The 22,608-nt window shown below is 37.4% G+C and overlaps 5 protein-coding genes across 10 annotated transcripts; 2 read left to right on the forward strand and 3 right to left on the reverse strand.

Moving 5' to 3' along the window:
- Positions 1-137: 137 nt before the first annotated feature.
- LOC122573931 (NADH-ubiquinone oxidoreductase 49 kDa subunit) lies at positions 138-2,310 on the reverse strand. Its single transcript, XM_043740944.1, has 4 exons — positions 1,973-2,310; positions 1,389-1,834; positions 799-1,270; positions 138-698 (listed from the first exon to the last, which is right to left on the reverse strand). Exons 1-4 carry the CDS (start codon positions 2,086-2,088, stop codon positions 293-295), a joined length of 1,440 nt encoding a protein of 479 aa, XP_043596879.1. The 5' UTR covers positions 2,089-2,310; the 3' UTR covers positions 138-292.
- Positions 2,311-3,615: 1,305 nt separating this feature from the next.
- LOC122573932 (ankyrin-3-like) lies at positions 3,616-7,864 on the reverse strand. 3 transcript variants are annotated; one of them, XM_043740945.1, is made up of 5 exons: positions 7,710-7,864; positions 6,568-6,911; positions 5,704-5,944; positions 5,393-5,636; positions 3,616-5,198 (listed from the first exon to the last, which is right to left on the reverse strand). In XM_043740945.1, the coding sequence occupies exons 1-5, from the start codon at positions 7,734-7,736 to the stop codon at positions 4,645-4,647; spliced, it is 1,410 nt and encodes a 469-aa protein (XP_043596880.1). In that variant the 5' UTR covers positions 7,737-7,864; the 3' UTR covers positions 3,616-4,644. The 3 variants fall into 3 exon arrangements, with proteins under 3 accessions (XP_043596880.1, XP_043596881.1, XP_043596882.1); XM_043740946.1 differs by having other exon boundaries at positions 6,568-6,991; positions 7,710-7,855; XM_043740947.1 differs by lacking the exon at positions 7,710-7,864 and adding an exon at positions 7,369-7,636.
- Positions 7,865-8,683: 819 nt separating this feature from the next.
- LOC122573935 (broad-complex core protein isoforms 1/2/3/4/5-like) lies at positions 8,684-17,875 on the reverse strand. Of its 4 annotated transcripts, XM_043740952.1 has the most exons (5): positions 17,029-17,580; positions 15,421-15,821; positions 14,866-15,328; positions 14,445-14,555; positions 8,684-11,967 (listed from the first exon to the last, which is right to left on the reverse strand). In XM_043740952.1, exons 2-5 carry the CDS (start codon positions 15,793-15,795, stop codon positions 11,957-11,959), a joined length of 960 nt encoding a protein of 319 aa, XP_043596887.1. In that variant the 5' UTR covers positions 15,796-15,821; positions 17,029-17,580; the 3' UTR covers positions 8,684-11,956. The 4 variants fall into 4 exon arrangements, with proteins under 4 accessions (XP_043596887.1, XP_043596886.1, XP_043596884.1 ...); XM_043740951.1 differs by lacking the exons at positions 8,684-11,967; positions 17,029-17,580 and adding an exon at positions 17,614-17,875 and having other exon boundaries at positions 13,296-14,555; XM_043740949.1 differs by lacking the exon at positions 8,684-11,967 and having other exon boundaries at positions 13,296-14,555; positions 17,029-17,576.
- A 344-nt stretch (positions 17,876-18,219) lies between these two features.
- LOC122573940 (DNA-directed RNA polymerase II subunit RPB9) lies at positions 18,220-19,125 on the forward strand. Its single transcript, XM_043740959.1, has 4 exons — positions 18,220-18,232; positions 18,318-18,472; positions 18,579-18,652; positions 18,827-19,125. The coding sequence occupies exons 2-4, from the start codon at positions 18,344-18,346 to the stop codon at positions 19,014-19,016; spliced, it is 393 nt and encodes a 130-aa protein (XP_043596894.1). The 5' UTR covers positions 18,220-18,232; positions 18,318-18,343; the 3' UTR covers positions 19,017-19,125.
- A 191-nt stretch (positions 19,126-19,316) lies between these two features.
- On the forward strand, positions 19,317-21,158 carry LOC122573933 (hsp70-binding protein 1). Its single transcript, XM_043740948.1, has 5 exons — positions 19,317-19,614; positions 19,707-19,947; positions 20,022-20,424; positions 20,556-20,793; positions 20,860-21,158. The coding sequence occupies exons 1-5, from the start codon at positions 19,571-19,573 to the stop codon at positions 21,068-21,070; spliced, it is 1,137 nt and encodes a 378-aa protein (XP_043596883.1). The 5' UTR covers positions 19,317-19,570; the 3' UTR covers positions 21,071-21,158.
- The last annotated feature ends 1,450 nt before the right edge of the window (positions 21,159-22,608 follow it).

Here is a 22,608-nt window from a genome sequence, read left to right on the forward strand (position 1 = left end):
ACCTCCCCCTCCCCTCCTGTCTTTCGTCCTTTCCGTTCTTATTCTTTGATTCTTTTCGGCTAAAATCAAACATCTGCAACATGAGTTATATTATAGGTAAGGATAAGGGGCCAACAATATCGTCAGACATCTCGACCTAAACGGTAACGAATACATTATATTTTGCTTATTTTTCTCTCATCCGTGTAAATACGTTTACAGCGTACATAAACGAGAGTGAATAATAACGTAATGGTACCTACGAAATTTTCTATGTACGAGATATATTGAACGAAGAAACAAGATGAACGGTTTATCTATCGATTTCACCGAATACTACATCCAAGGTACCGATAATTGCCACAATATCGGCGAGGAAGCATCCAGGACCCATGTGACGCATAGCTGCCAAATGGGCAAATCCCGGTGCTTTGATTTTGCATCTGTACGGTTTGCTACTACCATCGCTGACAAGGTAAACGCCAAATTCTCCCTTTGGCGCTTCGATCGCAGTATACGTAGCCCCAGGAGGCACTTGGAATCCTTGAGTGAACAACTTGAAATGATGTATCAACGCTTCCATGCTAGTTTTCATTTCTTCCCTTCTAGGAGGTACGATCTTTGCATCGTCGACTTTCACTTCACCTTTCGGCATTTGATTCAAGCACTGATAAATGATTCGTAATGATTGACGCATCTCTTCCATGCGGCACAGATATCTAGAAAAAAAAAAAAAAACGGCGGAAGGCTCGATTAACGATTTATCGCGAGATACGATAGGTGATCTTTATCTTTTTTCCATTTTCATCTTTTTATTACCGATCGAGACAATCTCCGTTTACACCAATTGGAACGTCAAATTCGACTAAATCGTACGCATCGTATGGTGCTTTTTTCCTTATATCCCACTTTATTCCAGAACCCCTTAGCATCACACCGCTGAAGCCCCAATCCAACGCCTGCTGCATCGTTACCGTTCCAACGTTCTTTGTACGTCCGATCCATACTCTGTTTTCCGACAACATATCCTCCACTTCGTCTAATCGTTCTCCGAACTTCGAGGCCCATTCGTATATGTCATCCATTAAACCCAACGGCATATCCAAAGCAACACCACCAGGACGAATGTAAGCCGCGTGCATACGAGCGCCACTCACGCGTTCGTAAAATTCCATCAGTTTTTCTCGTTCTTCGAACAGCCAGAAAAACGGTGTCATAGCTCCTATATCAAGGGCGTGTGTTCCAATATTCATAATGTGATTCAGGATTCTTGTGATCTCTGCGAACAGAGCTAAAACACACAAACGACTTTAACCAAACCAACTTTTATTTACCTCTCTATATGTCTCTTTCTCTCTCCTTACCTAACCCCTCATCAATACTATATTTCACAAATGTCAGTCACTTACTTCTGATATATTTTGCTCGTAAGGGCACTTCGATATTCAATAATTTCTCGATAGCCATGGAGAAACACTGTTCGTTGCACATCATGGAGACATAGTCTAGACGATCGAAATAAGGTAAAGCTTGCATGTATGTTTTATATTCGATCAATTTCTCTGTACCCCGGTGTAAAAGACCTATATGAGGATCTGCACGTACTATATACTCAGCATCCATTTCAAGGATTAACCGTAATACTCCGTGTGCTGCTGGATGCTGAGGACCAAAATTGATTATAATGTTTCGATAGTCCGCTGATTGCGGGTCCATTGAGCTGTGCATCTCATTCCAACGTGATTTTATTTCGGACAATTTGTGTTCAGGTACAAACACTTTGCTATTTTGTTCTTTTAAGAAATGTTCGCGGTCCGTTTGGCTTGGAGTCCACTGATGCGCGCCTCGTCGTTGGCTGCAATATTTCCAATACTTGCTTTATAACTTTGCGTTAGAATACATAACTGTTTCTTATAGGTTATAATATCATTACATAACCAAACATATAAACGACTTTGGTAAAAGAGGTGGAAGCTATTTATGCTAAGCTTACCTTTCAACATTAACCAACGCTTCCATTCTCTTGGCAAGAATATTTCCTTTCTCGTTCCATACTCCAGTCGATAACCTATTAAAGCGTAATAAAGATCCAAACGCCTTGACAGCCATTGTCGCTTCAAATGGTATTGCTTTAGTGTATCGTTCAAACCATACACTTCTCTATTCCTTCTTCCTCCTCACCTCCTCTCTTACGTTTTCCCTTACATATAATATTATTCTTCCTATTAATATAATTACCTATTGTTAGCCACCACCTCCCTGTCAGCATCCTCTATAGCGCTTCCATTTCGTATCGCTTTAAATCGACTTGACTCGAAGCAACCCTACTCTCGATCGGTTGTAAATCGATAATCGGCGATATCTCGATTCGATAAAATCATGTCTTCGTACGACGGCGTGAATATCGCTATTGCCGCAGCGCACGTCTTTCCCCAATTTTTTTCGTTTACCTTGTACCTACCTGTTTATGCATATGTACATAGACGCATCGTCCGCACTCTTGTTTGTACGATTATGACAATTGTAACAATGTATTCAACGATCTGTGTATTTATATTATGTAACTAAATGTGTCTGTTCGGTATATTACACAGACTGCTAGAAATATCGTCTATCGTCGTAATATTCGTACGAAAGAGCTTAGTCACCGTATTCCTACGAATTCAGAATACACGTAGGAAAAAAGAGAAAGAATTACGCATAAACGTTTTTTCGTTTAGACAGCAATCATCTTCCATTTTATCTGAAAATAGTGTACATATATTGTATGTACATACATATGTTCACATTTCTTAAATATTTAGTTGATCATATCGATATCGAATAAGCAGAAGCTGAAAACTATACGAAGTTGGGACAGAACATCTACCGCTAGAAAAATATGGAAATATTTTGCCGAGGAAACGTAGAATATCAGGTACGAACGAACGTCGAGAAATCGTAGAATTGGAATTACGAGTTTGGATGCAAGAGTCACGCGATTCGTCGAAACAGCGACATTCCTACGCCTTCTTTTCAATTTGATTCTGATTATCGATATGATTATTTGTTTAAACCGCGAATGAACTCGAGTAAGTCATTTGATCGATATAGAGGGAAATTAGCTGAACCCGTATACACTTGTATGTATCATTTCATTCCGTCTATCTTTTCACGTCTTACGACATTTCCTAACCAATATATGTATTATGTACATATACATATTTATTTCTATATACGTATTATACATATCGTTTTTCTTTTTTTATTCAAGATATTTAATGGGAGAAAAATTATTGCAATTGCAATCTCTCGATGAGCTGCGTTTAGGAAAGAAACGTGCGTACTTGTAAGTACATGTATGCACGATAAGTACATACATCAGAAAAAGAAATAAATTTATCGTTGTGTTCGTTGTATGAGAAAAAGATTAAAGAAGAAAAATAGAATTATTATATATCTCGAGATTCGTATAAGCAATCAATTGCGCATGTTCGTACTCGCAATTTCCACGCTGATGCAACCGATTGCCAATGCGTTGACGCGGGTCACCGTATCGGGGTTGCTATTTCGAGGATGGGATAAGAAAGGGTAAGATGAGGTAGTTGAGAATGAACCGACGTCACACTATCACTGGCCAACATTCCACGCGTTGCATTTCGTGGGCAACCCAGCTACGTATATTTGTGCCTGTTGTACACACGCACATTACACTTTTTCTACATCTATATATGTTTTTTTTTTCCAGATTTACACGTGATACCTTGTTTTCCTCTCTCCAACCATTTTTCGTCTGCCGTCCGTTCCCCATTCCATTCAATTTCAATCGTTTCGTTCCGTTCCGTTCCGTTTTACATATTTTTCGAATTATTCGAAACACTTTGTACAAAGAATCACATATTCAGCGTTCGTGAAACGAGACGATTTCTTCAGTCATGATATACAATATAACACAGAGATATCGTTTATTTTATTTCATCTCGTAAATCTTATGCAGCGCCACAAGTGTGCAAAACATGTATATACAATGACACATGTAAGCATATGTATAAGAACGGCTACGTATACGACGAACGTACACACACATCCGCGCTATTCAGGCCCTTATTTTATTTACGCGGATATACAAATTTACAAATATTAGGACGCGTGCTAAATAAATATACAAAAGTTTAGTGGATAAGTCGCTGGTAGGAAAGCAATAGTGGAGTGTACGGAAAAATCACGAACACGATTTTCAATCATGACGCAAATGAAAATATATACCTCATAGGAATAGAATTCGACTCTGTATCTTCTTTCATTCATTCAATTCCGGTCAAATGGACAGTACATCGACGAACGCTCGCACGCAGAATGAAAAGATGCACCAGTTGACATCGATCGCTATATTTGTCAAGCACGGTCAGAAATACGTTTGAACGAGATGCACATGTTCCTTAAACATGCTAGGTCAAACGACACCGAGACATGCGAACCGATAATTTCAAACGAATCGTATCAACGAATAGACAAGAATAGCGAGAACAACGCAGCGACGAAAGAGTCGACGAGAGAGGCAGCGATGGTGACCGAGCGCAACGAACAAGGAGGAGAAACAACAGCACGCTTGCGCCATGTGCGATACGATACGATCATGTTGCGAACAGAAAGCCGCAACGAGACGTCGATTGGATCCGACGACGATCAGTGAAAATCGTAGAGAAGATAGCGATGCAGCGACTGAGGTAATTGTAGCGTACGAACAATTTTGGGCAATTTAGTACCGCAAAGTTTGCGAACTATTAGCCTGGCTTGATGAGTCAAGGGCAATGGAGTCCGTGCTGCTTCCATCACAAGTGCTTTTTGTGCATCTGTCAAACTACTCGATCTTCTTATCATGCAAGGATCGAAACTCTCTGCCGCTTCCAACAACGCCTTCAGCAATCGTGGCTTATCCGCCGTGTTCTGAAGAGAGTTCAATATGCCGTGAGGGTCGCGGAACTGCGTCTTGATGACGACTCTTGCCCCGTATTTGAGTAAAAGGGCTACCACCTCGACCGAAGGGTTCTCGTTCGAAGCGACGTATTCCGCGAGAACCGGTCTCAACGCGGGACCTTCGTCGCTGCGTATCACCAAGTTCGGGTCCGCTCCTCGTTCCAGCAACATTGACAGGATTTCCAGTCTATTCGGAATGTTGTCCGCGCAGGCAACGTGAAGGGGCGATCCGATGATCGGCGAGGTGGCGTTCACATCGGCACCTAAATTCGAAATCGTTTAGTCGCAACGTTATCCAGAGATCGTTTAAAACAACTTTAGATATATTCTACTTGTGCCATAGGATGGAGTTATCGAGTGATCAGGCGAGGAATTCGAGGAATTTTGTACAGAAAGGCAGCGGATGCACGGTGATATTAGATGATAAGTCGAGACAAGCACGAACGCGTCAACTTACCCGATTTCAGCAGCATTTGTACTATCGAGGGATCTCCTTTCAAAATGGCCAGGTCGAGAGCCGTGGGTTTCTGATATTCGGGTCCGAGATCGAGACGAGCGCCTTGCTTTAGCAGCAGATCAATCACCGTCGGATCGCCGCCGAGGATCGCGTAATGCAGAACAGTCCGGTAGTCGTGCCGCGAATCGGCCATCGAATTAACGTCAGCTCCATAGCTCAGCAGAAGCAGCACCGAAGCTATACCCTGACACGAACACCACGTTCTTATCCAATAAATATAGCTCTCGGTTTTCGACATCTCGATCATTTACCTGTGGCAGTCTCGCCGCTTTCATCAACGGTGTGAGTCCAGCGCGATCCCGCGTATTCGGTTGAGCCCCGAACGCTAACAACAACTCCATGCATTGCAGATCCAACGGAGAGACCAGATTAATTTCTGATCCAAAGAAGTATCTTTTATTCGGATTCGCGCCAGCTTCCAGCAGAACTCTGGCCACCTCTACGTGCCGATTTCTCAACGCGAGCCGCAGCGGTTCGTCGCACAACGTTGTCCTGCGCAGATCATCGTAGATCTTACCGTTATCCTACTCTATTCTCTCTATCCCCTAACGTTAATACTATCCAGTCCGTTTCCTTCCCTTTCTTTAGCTATGTTTCTCCTTTCTCGATCGTTTTCCGTTTTCCCTCCCTCCCGCCCCACCTCTTCGTCTCCCTCTACCATCCATCGTTTCTTAACACCGACAAAAATAAATGACGACAATTTTATGCGCGTATACAGAGAGATGTAATTAAATCTAGCGATAGGAATTCATAGTATGGAAAGCGGCTAATCTTTGGCTCTCGCTCCAAGGTCGTTAAGGCAATTAATTTCTCATCAAAAGATCACGCATCGACGTCAGCTGTGCTATCCGTATAATTGCGATTGACGTTTGTCGATCAAGATCGACAAATGCATCGTGACTAGCGTAGGACGAATAAACATCGATAAACAGATTAGATTAATTAGCAGAGAAAAGAAATGCTCCACAAAGAGCGAACGAGAAAGAGGGAGAGAGGAGGAGAGCGCGCGCGCGAGAGAAAGAGAGAGAGCGGCGGGGGGGGGGGGAAGAGAGGAAAGAGGGTGGATAATAAAGAGATGGAAGAAAAAAAAAGAAGACAAAAAGGGATCGTCGTACCTTGGGAAAAGTTCTCCAGTTTCCGGTCTATGATCGACTTTGGCACCATGCTCGAGCAATACTTTTACTAAATCCAAATAACCATGTTCAGCAGCAAGATGCAACGCCGAATAGCCACATTCGTCGGTCGCATCGATGTCCGCGCCACGTACCAGCAACAACTGAGCCGCTTCCGTGTACCTCTGCCACACGGCGTAATGCAACGGTCTCAATCCCTGCGTTACAGGCTCGTTCGCCTTTGCTCCGCAGGCCAGCAGGATTCGAATCTCGTCGAGCGATTGCAATCGAATTATAGCATCGGCTAGCTCTCGCTGCAATGGATTGGCGATGCATTCCGAAGGCATCTGTTGTGCATATTCGAATCGACAAAAAACAAGGATTAACTGTACAGTCGCAGATTCTTCTTATCGCTATAATTTTTCAGCTGCAAAAAAGAACCATTTTACGGTCACATCTAGTACTTCTCCAGTTCCCGATTCTACGGTCGCCGTGTTTATTGCTCGTTCAACCTCGAGTCGCCGCGCAGTGTCGCTTGATTCTCGCGCGCATGAATCACTGAACCAACCGCAACAGATACGATTTGCTCTCCGACGGAACGATCGAGATCTCGACTGTTTCGAACGTCGCCGCGTCGAGACCGTGCCAAAGTGGTGATACAATTTTGGCGATGATATCGGAAGCGCGTCGATCGAGCCGATCGAGAAACATCTCTTAGCCTATTTTCCTTCGGGAACCGCTCTACTCTACAGTTTACTCTTCTTTCTTACACCATTTTGTGTGTCCTCGCACACGATCCTATACCTTGTCTCTCGAACGCGCATCTTCTTGCCGCTAGTTTATCCTTTTCTTTCACCTTGGCTCACACGCCTCGAAACGTACGTAGAATGGAATCGTTGGTTCGTCGATTTTTAGGCAAGTTAGAATGCGACGGCCCGTTAAATGACACTACGCGAAGATGCGATGCAACGCAACTACTTGCGAGACACAGCATGACACGATGATGCGACGCGACGCCACGCGACGATTCGAGGTGAAAGAGAAAAACGTTCGTGCGACAGTCTTTCTAAATTACGCGCGATCGCAGAAAATGTCGCGTTTGACGTTTCTTTCGCAAATCTCGTTCATGGTTATTTATTACTCACGGTGAATACTCTGCGATGCTCCAGCATGTAGAATCGATGTTGTAAACTGTCTTCTTTGTCGGAAAGTCGGTCCTATTTAAAGCTTCGAACGGTGATTCCGCCCGAAAATAACACAAAGGGAACGCGCGGGAGTGTGCGCACCAAATCATCTGTTCGCGACAACTACGCAATTTTCGTTTCGAAGAACTCGATTCGAAGTCGAGTACTCTTGTTCTTGCCTCTTTCTTCGATCCTCCGTTTTACAATCCCATTTCTTTCCCAATGTATCATCGACTTTTCTCTCTCTCTTCCTTCCTTCCTTCCTCCCTCCCTCTAGTCTTTTTCTTCACAGCTTGCTTCGCAACCTCTCGAGTTTTCGCCCATCGAAATAAAGATCGATGCACGCGTCTTTGGCGAATCGGCATTCATATCGAGATAAACTGTCCAGTCATTATCATTCTAGCTGTCTCGGTCCGTTCACCGAGCATCTCTTCTCAACTGTGGCTCGATGCTAAATCGAAACGACAGCACGCGAGTTTCAATCGTGCGAGGTTCATCGGCGTATTTGCGGCCCTCTCTCTCGTAGCAAAATGCCTCGGAATTCGGAAATATACGAAGAATCACGATATATCAGTCCCTTTTGCATTTACACGGTGCGTATAGAATTGTTTGTTTAGGCAACCCGAAAAGGGAAAATTCGCGAAAGACCGTGTTTCTAAGAAAAGACTACGGTTCGTGAGAAACAACCAAAGTACTTGAGTGTTTCGCATTTCTGCCAAATACGCTCTAATTATCGCAAGTCAATGCAACGCAATAACACCCCCCATGGAATTTTCGGAAAGATCGATATTGATATCGATCTACTAGCATAGGTATTAACTATCGGGTTTTAACGACGAAACAACGAGATTCATCGTTAATAGCATACATAGGATCGTGGCAACGAAAATAGGTGAAACAGAATTTACGATTTAACGAAATAATTGAACGCAGTCTCATTTTTGGAAGTACTTTTATTAAGAAATACTTTGCACTTATTAAATGCCTTATATTCTTAATTCATTTTAATTATAATAATTATTGTTATAGCGTTGTCCTATCTTTCTACTTAGAAGCATGCTTCGCTAACACACGTTACACGACCCTAAATTATAAGCAATTTTTTTTTGTCCTTAACGTACAGCTTATGCGTAAATCAAACAACAATACTTTAATTTCACGAAGCCGACAAGTGCAGAGTTTTCAATGGAAATCTTCGCAACCTACGAAAAATTCTGTACAGAAGTGCCTATGTGTTGCGATTCGAGGAAACTTCAAATTCGTTATCGTTGCTGCGATTTTAATGTTCTTATTATCGAATAATAGATATTTGTATGAGCTACGATATCGATCGTTATGCTGGAGAGGCGATTTATCGGAAGTTTCCTCTGTCGAAATCAGTTCGGTAATCGTGCGAACGATGCCGTCGTTGCCCTTTTACCATCTCTCTGCCTTGTCATACACGCCATTCCATGCAGTTTTGTATCCTTTAAGGGCCACGACAGAAATTTTAGAAACAAGGAAGAAAAAGAAATACAATTCGATACTTTCTCCTTCTCCCACACCCTCTATACTTCTCCTTTTACTTTTTATTCTCCTTGGTAATCTTTTATATTTCAATTTTTCACGATAAGACTCGGAGCGACGAGTGCAACACACACTTTCGCGAGAACGCGGTCCAACTTAATAGCGCAGGGCTTTGCGCGACATTTCCATATCATGTATCTATATTTGCCGCTAATCGCTAATTTATCCGTCTATTTGCGACGCGTACTCGCGTTCCAAACGCGCGTGCGTGCCTCCCGAAAACACGTGTCACATCGGACGATCCCGTCTTTTCATCAGGAACAAATTATCGCCCGATCGCATATCATTTCCTTCCGAACGATAAACGTTCCAAGACGGACCTCGCTCGATACGACGCGACGTTACGTTACGTTTAATACGTATACACGCTACACTTTCTTAACGGTTACACTAAATTTGTTATTCTTAAGGAACCTACGTTTAGAAAATTGGACTTTTTATAGGCTTGTGTTTTCTTCGAAAAATATCTATAGAACGTTCTTCACGATTGTAATTCGAGCAAGGAATCGATCGATCGGTCTGTTATACTTCGGGACGGGAAGATCGACCGAGAGTTTTACCAAATGGACAAATCTTCTAATAAAGTACTCGTCGTTCAAGCGGAGTTCGGAAAGTGCAATTTTCCATCATCGCCACCTCTCCCTAACTCTTTGTCTTCTCTTCTTTCTCACTCATTCTTTGCTTCACTCACCCAGTTTATTCTTTTCCTCGTATAATACCATATCTCGGAAAACATGTTTCTCACGGTAAAAGTTCAATACTTTAGCATTTTAATGGAAGATATAATACAAAATATATGTATATAAGTATATGTATTTATGTAAATATGGATCAAGCAAAATGTGATAAAAGAGAAGAAACAATGGGTGTGTAATAAAACCAATGCAAAGACCGATCGATCGCATTCTCCGCTATTCGCAGGACATTGATCTCGGTAACTGTAAAATAAAATCTTAATATAGCAATCGATTGATTATCGTACGAAATATAATCGCAAATTCTATCTACAAATAATAATACCGCCATAAAAATGTATTCCGAAGCGATAACCTAATTAAATATAACGTAAACTGCCTCGAAATGGCTACGATCTACGTACTGCTAAGGAAATGACTATAATAATAATAAGAGTAGTAGTAGTAGTAGTAGTAGTAGTAGTAGTAGTAGTAATAGTTGTAGTAGTAGTAGTAGTAGTAGTAGTAATAGTAGTAGTAGTAATAATAATAATAATAATTAATAATAATCGTAGTAGTAGTAATAATAATAATAATAATAGTCATCAAGTATCGTTCACGCTTCTTTGATTGTTGTTTAGTTATATAGTTTAAGGGCATTATAATACACGTGAGTATGACACGGCTTTCCACTAAAAATATTTGTTAGATACGCTGAGCATTACTGACTTAAGCACTGTACTAAATTTACGTAAAATGTATCGTTATTATTAGAAAACTAATTATTCTTCATTGGTTTGAAATACTGGTTTTTAATAGATCTGTATAAAACCTTTGTCAACTGGAACTCTTTGAACGATGATTCGCGCGATACGAAACCTCAAGCGACGATACTATGTATCTTAATAAAAAACTACTCTCCGCTACTCTTCGTTAATCCAACATCCGATTTTAACCGTACAACACTCGCACATACGCTGTACCCTTTATTTAACCCTTCCTTTGTTCTTCTTCGACGAAGATCTTGGATCGAATTGAATGTCAACAACATCAAACAATATGAAACGAAATATAAATCATTAGGCTTAAGAGAAGGAAACGAAACCGGATCCATTTTTAAAAAGAAGAGCAGGAAAAAGGATAGACAAAACATAAAAATTATAGAATGTCACAAACGTTTCTCCCTCCTCTCTTTCTTTCTCTCTCTCTCTCTCTCTCTCTCTTCCTCCCTTCCTTCCTTTGTGCAGTTCGAAAGATTCTATCCAGCTATAATACAAAATTAAAGAGGTTGAAAAAGAGTGAGGGTAAGGGAGGGAAAGATGGAAGGAGAGGAGCGAAAAAGAATTTCCCTCATATAACAGATTTTTCCAATTCGTTTCCAACTCGATTTTACGCGAACGAGATTGAATATCAGGTTTTTAACATGTATCGCGAGTAACCAAATGTTCACAAAGTTTCCTAACCTAATTTTTAGTTGTTTTTTTTTACACGGTATTCCGTATATTGTCAAGTATAAATAAAGTCAGGATTTATCACGAGGCCAGAATAAAAGGCAGATACGTTCTGAATGATAGGAAATTGTATAGCGTTTTACTCTGAATACTTTTCTTGTTTTCCCCCTCTTTCTTTTTCTTTCTGTTTATCATCAGCAGCAGCATCATCATTGTCGCCATCATTAACATCACTATCGTCATCATGGTCGTCGTCGTCGTCGTTATCATCATAATCATCATCATCGCCATCATAATTAACATCAATTATTATCGTCAATACCATCATTACTGTTATCATTATCATTATCATCATCATCATCATCATCACCATCATCATCATTATCGTCATAATATTTTCTTTTCTTTTCCTTCTTTTTTTCTTTTTTCTCATATCTGGCACTCTTCTATTTAGGCTGTTTCACATTTACGGTAATTTACTTTGCTGGATTATTGCATTGCATGGAAAAATATGGCTTTATCCGAATGCTATTTAACAAAGGCAATACACTGTACGATTATAGTCTGTGTGTGTGTGTGTGTGTTTCTGTGTGTATGCTGCGTGCGCGCGCGTGCACATACGTGTATTCTACGTTAAGATATACGTGCACGCGCGCTGGTCATGTATGCACAACTTCAAGTGTATGCAATCATTGTAATCTTTCGAAAAGGCAGATCCAGTATTCATAAAAGGATCGTACAATGTATATTCGATCACCTCTATGAAAACTGCTGGATTTTGACGACAGATTATAAATGTTATTTGTACACTAGCATGTAAAAAGCATTATGCTACGTATGTCATGATCGTTCATTCTCCGCTTCTTTTTTTTTCCTTTTTCCCTTGACAAAGTTAAATTGTAAACTCTTCCAACGAATACCGGTTCATCGAGCATTTGAATGTGTATAGCTATCGATTTATGTATACATGTTCATATGCTTCGTTTATAGATATATGTTCATGTATAATTATCGATGCAACAACTTCTGTTCTCATAACTGTATATTTATAGGTGTATGTATATACGTGCTTGTGTGTGTACATGTATGTGTATATATATATGCATATATAAATATATAAACACACGCATATACAAAGGCAGAAAGAAGACACCTTCCACGCGTAAAGTGTCTACAAAAATATTTGTGTAGTAGAACCAGATTTGCGGTATAAGACTCGACTTGGTCGCAGATCAGTCACATGATACAAGTCTTGAACGTAGTGACTAATTCGTTCATGGACGAAGTTAACGATCTTGTAACAACTACAATATATTGTACGTCTTTTTGGATCGCGAGCTTCGACCCCGTTGTTACCGATTTAATTTCGCGCTAAATAAAAGCAAGCAAGTAAACAACATTCACGAACGACTTGTTCATTCGTTCAATTTGTTGAACATTTTGTTCGTTTCAATAGGGCCAAAATTCAATCTCTAGAATCTCGGATTAATTCTGGTTCTCGTTCATTTTCGAAAGAAGCAACTTAACTGAGTACACATACATTTTCTTCAAGTATATATATATATATATATATATATATATATATATATATATATAAATATATATATAAATATATATATACATATAAATATATATATATATACATATACATGTATATTTTTATATATTATATATAATATAAATATATATATTATAAATGTTATAATATATTATATAATATTATAATATAAATATATATATTATAAATATTATAATATATTATATAGTATTATAATATAAATATATATATATATATTTATATATATATATATACAGACACATATATATGTATATACATACATATCTATGTACGCATGTACACATGTACGTACGCACGCGCGCATACACTCAAACACAGGCGCAGACACAGACTTACACTAGGCAGACAGATAGAGACGGACAGACAGGCAGGCCGAACATGACGTGCGCGCACGCCTACGTATATACACACACATATACATATATATATGTATAAATAGGACGTAATAAAAAATAACCTATTCTACAGATACGTATTATCAAAAGATTTCGAGTGATCGTAAAAATATGATTTGCGTGACACGTTCAAACTTTTCCATGAACCGTATTTTGTAAATCTGTTGTAGCAATCTGTGTATAGGACTCAAAAAAATACCTCTTACGTTATCCATGTACGCAAGGTGTATGTGTCACTAAGTAGAAGAACGGAACACGGCCCAAAACTGAACCGTACGGATGGTCTTCGAACGCTGCATCGAGACGCGTTACTTCCTTTGATTACAGTATTACAATATAGTATGGAAAACCAGAAAAGAAGAAAACTAATATTATTTACAATCAATATTGAATTATTTTAAACTGAATCGTATGAAATGAGCGAAAATTCAATCATTAAATGAACGAAATGCTCTTGCATAACTTTTAGATGATCTTTCTTCCCCTTTTTCCATCACTCTGATCTTTTCATTTCGATGCTGCGTTCGAAAACTCGTACATGATGCGTATGTACACAGAACCGAGCTGTTCGAGACTAAAATCGTGTCTATTGTGTACGATACGTACACTTTGTTAATTATTTTCTATTAAATTACTATCTTCTGTAAATGCAATGAATGTGTATAGTATAACGAGTTTGGCGAAAACGCACTCGCATTGGACATACGTGATCACGTGAATCGTGAATGTATAAACGAGAAACGGATAACTCAGTGTGAGTCAATAAAGATGGGAAGAATGACAGTCTGGAACAGCTCCGACGTGGCAATAAAAAATTTGTTCGATTCAACTCAAGTCTAAAAACTGGCTACTTTTCGTACAGCACTACGGTAGGCTGGAGTTTAGGCTTTCAGGCAAACGATAGTTCATCATATGATATGGCGGACTTGCAGGACTTCCCGGTTGACTATTCATACCAAGATTACTTGAACCACGACCGCGTTTTCGCCTTTGCAATATACCTTTTCTAACCATATAGAATCGAATCGTACTTATCGGAATTTTGTACTTTTCCGAAGCAACTTGAAATGTCATACCACGTGCTACCATGTCCGAAGCTTGCTTCAATTCTTCTTCCGAACGTCTTTGTCGTCTCTGATAGCCTGAAAATTACACAAAAAACCGATGAAGCGATTGAACGGAGAAACGATTTTATCCTGTTATCGCTTGATCCGATAATACCTTAACTTTTTTATATAAATATAATGCCTAATGTACACGATGACTATTTCTCAATAATTATCTTTCAGCGTTCAATGTTTATGTTCAATATCGAAATGTTACGAAAAGAAGAACATACATTATTTTATACAAATTTTAATTGCAAAACAATAAAGTCCCTGCGATTTTTTCTCAATTCCTTTTTTATTATTTGTTCATTTTCTTTTCTTCCACTCTACTTTCGTTTCTTACCTTCGATCGCAGGAAACGGACTACTAGGATTACAATTACTGCTTGGTACCATACTAATAGAGTATGGTTTGACATCATGCTGTTGGGTAAACTGCTCATCCGGCTCCATTTTAACCATTCCCGGTGTCTCAGTTAATGTCGCTTCACAAGCGCTAAGGGCTTTTTCCAAATGCTGTAACGCCTCGCTATGTTCCATATTCATAAAATTTGATGAATTCGGATTCTGCGGAACTGGTGTAGTACTGTGTGATGGAGCGCTTGCTGTACTAGTTGCAGCAATTGACGTAGCCTCTAAAAAAGTAGCACTCGAAGTTCCGTCATCAGATGGAGTTTCCTCGCCTTTATAATCAGATCCATCCTGCTGTGCAGCCGTAGATGGTGCAACAGCGGCGTTAGAGTCACATTGTTGAGAACTACTTTCACTCGAAGAATTATCATTCCCTTGAGTGGATAAACCACGAACCTAGTAATGATATTAACATGTACTTGTCCTAAAACATTACTTACAAAGATAGATAGTAAATCGGTATTTGAACAGTATTGTTATCCATTTACCTGTAAAACTTCAGCAGCTTGCATTAATTTACCTAGCTGCTGTTGCTCCACATATACTTCACCACGATACATAAACTCCACTAAAGCTTGAAGTTCCCACATTCTCATATCTCTCAAAAATATAATAGGATGAGTGCATGGTATTTCCAATAGCAAACGTTCCAAATAATCACTACAAGCGGACAATACCACTTTGTGACATTTTATAGAGCCTCCGTCGCAGGCTAAAGTGACATCGACAAATTGTTCAGAACTTAAAAGTTTTGGAAATGCACTGTGCATGTTTGACTGATGAGAGTTCCATGAAACACAAAATTGTTGGCGGTCCCCACCGGGATAATTACCCGGGTTATGTAAATTGCTACCGCCTTCCATTATTCTGCAGCTTTAGAGCAATTTTCCTGTCAATAACAGATTTCCTTTTATACATTACCCATTTTATAATTTAACAATTCAAAAAATATTTTTTATATCATCAGAGAAATGCTGCAAACAATCCAACATTGAACAATACCTAAAGCACTATTTCAATTGTTATAGAATGAATATCATAAATAATTCCTCAATTTCTGTATCGTTGTAAAATTTATGACACCACTTTATATATTGTTCCAAATGCTTTCTATCTTATCATAGATATTGCTCGTGTTGATATTATTACCAAATTTTCTCTTTCCCTGTATCTACTAAACGATGTTATCTTTTACCTTCATTTACATAAAGGTATGTGACGTTAAGAATATTCGATGTATTTCGAAGAAACTCAGTAATGCAAATTCATTGAACTTCAAACCTAACATAAATAGCAATAAATAAAAGCTACATACAAAGATTCGATAGGCAAGTAGATTATTGAATTTCTTTTACTAGAGCATTGTAATTTGGTAAGGTGATTAAACAATAAATTTGACAATAGAGTCCATTCATAAATATAAGAAATATATGCTTGCTAAATGTAGAATATGAAAAACTAAATATAAACATAGGAGATACTCGCTTAAGAAAATTTGTTTAATACAATGTACAATATGGCTGTATTACCAAAGAAACTTTAGTATCAGTTATACGCGTTCGACTACTGCCATAAGTAATTATATATAAATACATAATATACCATTGAAAAATGTAAAAGATACAATTACGATCGGATATTCGAATTAGTAATTCTACCGTAGCTTAGTAGAATTAGAAACGAGGAGGCCAACATCGAGAAACTTTTAAAGAAATTCCATGGCACTAGCCGAGAACGAATGTGCAACAAAACAAATCTGTCGTCGGAAGCACATAAACGAATTCCTCGGGAAAAAATGTTTAAATACAAACTTTAGTTACGCGGCGTTTATCGTAATCACGTGCTCAAAGCACACTAGCCGACAGGTTAACCAAAAAATATTCAATGTACGCGATCAAGTATAAGATTTTTTTGTCAATAGAAAAATGGTGAAATCTTTGTGGGAGACGCTGTCGGCGTGAGTGCCATCACCCCCCAGGAACGCCTTGAACACAAGTTTCGTCTTTCTTTTTAATTTCCGATATCAAATCCTATGAACTTCCCGAATGCAGACAACGAAATGCAATATGAATTTTCCAATAAATGATTTCACTCACGAATTTCCAGCTCGATCGACTCCTTTCAGATTTTCGCGTCGCTTTCGGGAAGAATCCCTTAAGAAAACATTCATCCGCCGAGATTTGCACTAGCTAGGGGAGCTGGAACGAAAGGGTGGGGGTAGTAAGGCTGGGGGTAGCTTAGTGGAACACTAGCGCACCTCTTGCCTTTCCTGTGAAAACTCTTACGAACGTTCAACTCCCTGAGCCTCACTCTAAAACTCTTCTATCTATACTTATGCATTATTTATCTACGTATATATTTTTACTATACGTTGTACAAATTTCTTGTTCTTCTAGTTCAATAATTTCACCGTTTTATACAATCTCTATTAGCAAATTAATATTTCAATCAAAATATTTCTATTCCACGCTTTCTATCATACTAACGGATCATTTCTCATTTTATATTAAATCTCATCTTCTATCGAATAACTACACTAACGACACGTACTTCATGTTTTTACCGGTTGAATAGTTTGAAAATAATAATTTCCGAAATTTCGTTTCTTTGTTAACGCCTCTCCATTTTTCCGTAATGCTAAAATTTTTACGAATCTCGACAAATCTAATTATGTTGCATACTTGCTAATTAAAATAAGACGCTGTTTCTCCAAACTGAATTCTATATTCTATGCACATTCGCGCCATTACATGAGAACGCTCCACAAATTTTAACAAAATTAGGTTATCAACATCTTCATCGATTCAAGCTTCCAACGTATAGCACCAAAATATTAAAACACTACTCAGACGACAATTGGTTAAAGCGATTATTTTTATATTAACAACTTTATGCCTCTACGTTTTTAAATTTTCTCTTTTTTCACTATATAATTTATAGTTTCCTATATTATATAATTTTCACCTATATAACCGATTCAGACATATCTTCTATTAAAATTATCGATTGTGCCGCAACCAATGAAAATAAATTGCTGTTTGGTTAATTTTATTCGTGAATTTAATTGGTTTAGAAAAATATTCCAAAGTAAAGTACTTATGTATCTCTTTTCCTTTTATTGACAAATAATTATTATTTCATGCGATTCTGAATGTCAATATAACTAATTGTGACGAGATGTAATTTCATGAAATATACATATATACGAAATTGTCATTAATCTCTAATACTTTACTACACTGTATAATCTTAAATCTATGTATACCATGATTAAAAGGTAACTGTCTTTCTTTGTGTACGGTATTAGATAAACATTGATCTCATTGCATTTTATATCTGTCTATCTGTCTATCTATCTATCTATATATATTATATTTTACTACAGAAGAAGGAGGCGGGAGCGCGCGAAATATGTCCAAAATAGGCGGTTATGATACGCACGATGATGGTCCAGGTTTCGTCGGCATTAGATTTTGCCAAGAATGTAATAACATGTTATATCCAAAAGAAGATAAGGAGAATAAAGTATTAATGTACGCAGTAAGTATTATATATATATATATATATATATATATTTGAAATGTACGTTGTTTTTTGAATCAATACATTGAAATCTGTTTAATTTCTAATCAATTTTTTTTTTTAGTGCAGAAATTGTGATTTCAAACAACTTGCTGATAGCAATTGTATCTACGTAAATAAAATTATGCACGAAATAGAGTAAGTGGAAATAATAACTTGCATATTCATACATTCACAACGACATTTATGAAATTTTGACAAAAATTGTACAAGAGTACTTTCCTTTTAAGCATATACTTAAAAGCTCTTAAAGAAGGATTTATTTAATACGTTTACTGCTATTCCATCTTACTATAATTTTTATGATTTCAGCGAGTTGACACACATTGTTGCGGATGTCATATCAGACCCTACTTTACCAAGAACTGAAGAGCATCCGTGTCCAAAGTGTAACCACAGAGAAGCAGTATTCTTTCAAGCACAAACAAGACGAGCAGAAGAAGAAATGAGATTATATTACGTGTGTACTAACCAACATTGCTCTCATAGGTGGACAGAATGAAATTCTACAAATAGTTTGTACATATTGAAAATCTGTATTTTTATAATATACAATACGTATTATGTAAAAAGGAAAAAAAATGTAATAAAGTATATAAATGTTTTGTTTTCTTATTGATATACTTGATTGCAAAACGTGTGTGTGTGTGTGTGTGTATATATATATATGATATTGTATCAAATTCTAATAAATACATGTATTTAATGATAAAATATAACATTCTTTAATAATCTACAGTTATACTCATCAATATAATATTTATCACCTAATGCATAGTAGATTGGTTAAAGCTGATAATTGATGGATTTATATCTTTCTCTGAAGTTTCCAAGTACTTTCGCGCACGCGTATGACATAGTTATTTACGCCTTTAACCAATTTTGTCTAATCTCAAAATTGTTTTCAATAAGAAAAACACGTTATCTGGAAATTCTCCTCGTTTCTGGAACTTGCATCTAGGAGGCCATTGGCAGTGATACAGATTGAACTCTATAATGCTCTCTTGTCTTTATTTTATTAGAGAAACGTTTACGCGAGACTGATTTAATTGATTAATGGGTGCAGCGCAGACGACTAAAGTTACAGAAAAAATGGAGAAGTAAAATTGATCTTTTATAATGTTATATTTATTTATGATTGATATCTGAAAGTAATTATAGGTTATCCGTTTTCGGATACTACATATTTCAGTTCTCAACATCCAAACAGTCGAGAAAAAACAGAAGAACAACCTCGCATAAACAGCAACGCGAGGCCACTATCAATTGAAGGACCATCTAACATGAATAACACTGATCCGCAAGTATTTGAACCATTACCAAACCAACCTAGGCAACCAACAACTGTGCAAGGATTGCTTAGATTTGCTGTAGAAGCAGGCAATTCTCAGAATAGAAACAGTAATATCCAATTACAACCTATGGATGAAGAAGTTGGTAACATAAATGTGTTTTAACGTTATAGAATATCCATAGGAAATTGATTAAAATTAAACCGTATTTACAGAGGCGTGAATTTCTGAAACAAACACTCAGCTCATTATCGTGTAATGTAACTGAAGAACTACAGAAAGCTATTAAATTGTTGTCGAATGTAGTTGACCTACGGCCAGACAATGACACAACAGAACATGAATCTGCATTAGAAAGGATTGCAGATTTTGTAGATAATATAGATATTGCTAATGATTTTTATAAAATAGGAGGTTTTACAATATTTGGTCCATGTTTAAACTGTCCTCATAGCAGTATTAGATGGAGAGCAGCAGATATAATTGCCGAGCTAGCTCAAAATAATCCCTTTTGCCAAGAAAGATTTCTAGAAACTGGCCTATTTCCCACATTATTGAATATGATAGATACAGATCCTGCAGAAACTGTTAAGATCAAAGCTCTATATGCAATTTCCTGTAAGTAAAAGATCTTTATTCAAATACAAGCAGTTGTATTGATTTATACATTGTTAATTATTCATTACACCTATGTCGTATTTACATTCATTTATGATTGATGATACAAATTAGTTATACACTAAATATAGGCATTGTTCGAGGGCATCCAATATCCCTGAAATACATGGACATAAACGATGGATATTCTGTCCTCTTGAGAGCTATGCAAAGTTCGATAAAGAAGTTGCAAATTAAATCTGCGTTTCTCTTATCGTCTCTTTGTAACAAGGAAAATGTAAATAACTTAAAATTAACCTTGGTAAATATGGGTTTGATCGAGCAAGCGATAGGTTTACTGGCCATCGGTGATCTGCTTCCAGAGATAAGGTAGTATATGATTTCCATCATTTTTTATACAACCGAAACAAACTAAAACGATCCTTCATGTTTCAGAGATCAATTGTTAAATATCCTCGATGGTTTGACCAACGATGATTTTCTGCCTGCTTTAAAAGAATGTCGGCGCCCGGAACTGGACTTACAATCTACATTGGAGCAATACATAAGGGATTTAAAGCAAGAAGAAAATCCCGAGCAGGTAGATGTATGTTATCGGGTGTTGAAGAAAGTTTTCTCTGATCAAGATACAAATCAAGAAAGATAATTATAGTTTATAACAATATCGGATTTCCTTTACATGAATTAAATTTGTATATCATAAAATATTATGATTAATAAATAAAACAAATGTATTTTGTTTTTATTATATTCTATATATTTTGTTTTATCAATCGATTAATGAATCTATGAGAATGAAATTCTTTCAACTGGAATGTACAATGAATGAAATGATATGGTGAAAAAACTATTGCAACCGAAAGGTAAGATATAAGTAACAATTTAAAGACAGATAATTATTATGATATATTACGTCATCTCTTTTAATGTATATACAGAGTGGTCTAGTTAAATGGAATCACCTAAGTATCTGCCTTATTTATTCTTGTATGAAAAAACTTTCCATACTCTGTACATTGGATTTTGCTTTTTGTTACATAGATGACATGCTGATAACACTCGCCAGCGTAGAAGAGCACGAGAAGCAATTAAGTCTAGAATAGGTAGAAGTGAAAGAATACGGGCATCTCCATCAATGTAGATAAATGCGTTTCCAGTGTGGAAAAGGTACAGTATCTGGGTTTAATAGAGAAAGAGAGGGAGTCAGATTGTTACCGGAGAAAGTAGTTGCTAGAATAGAATGCAAAAGAGCCTTTTTTATGCACGTAGCACAAATACAATAAACACTGAACAAATACCTAGAGAACACGAAAAACAAAAATAGAACGCTGATACAGAGGTGTAAGTGATCGCTAGGACATGTTTCATTACATGCCGTAGAAAATGTAGAATTCTTTTCAGTGTCCCAGCAGAAGATAAGAGGCTCATGAGGACCACTCGTCCTTTATTAAAATTTTATTAAAATTAAAAAAAAATTTTTTTATCAGCAAAAACGATATTTTCAGCATCGCTAAATTTTTAGACATATATTAGAGGGCATCATAGCATATCACACGTAGACTACATAGGTCAATTCTCGACAAACATCCAATATACAGGATTATCTACTCAGGTGGGAATCCGCACTCGCGAGAATTTGAAAGCATGGTCACGTGTACGCTTATTACTACAACCAGTTACAATCAAAAACATGACGCGCCATTTACGTGTTATTGCTAGAACTAGAGTTAGTTACAGGCTAGAACACAGATGGAGTTTGGTGTCACCGGCCACAATGGCGCATGATGTTTTACATTTATTTGAAAAATAATCGTGTAGTACGATATCACTACATATTCGCGTTTTTACAAACATTATGACCCATTTTCTACTTCGTTAGGTATTTTTCATTTTTAACGATTCGAACATTTTCTTCGACATTGTAATTTAGAAAGTTTGTTAACGATTATTATTCTTTACAAATTGATCGCTACTATCTGATTTTAATCGCTCTGCTATAATTACATCGAGTACAAGAATAAAAAAGGAAGCAAGTGAGACACGGCAAGACGTTTTATGAAATTCATTTATAAGTTATTCGCGCAGCTAAACTTTAAAATATTTTCTGGAATATCTTAGAAACTATTCGAGATAGAGGAATGACGTCAATAGACTGGCTTTTTTGAGCGAGGAATATAATCGTGT

Source organism: Bombus pyrosoma, linkage group LG12 (genome assembly GCF_014825855.1).
Source record: "Bombus pyrosoma isolate SC7728 linkage group LG12, ASM1482585v1, whole genome shotgun sequence".
In the NCBI taxonomy this organism is placed as follows: domain Eukaryota; kingdom Metazoa; phylum Arthropoda; class Insecta; order Hymenoptera; family Apidae; genus Bombus; species Bombus pyrosoma.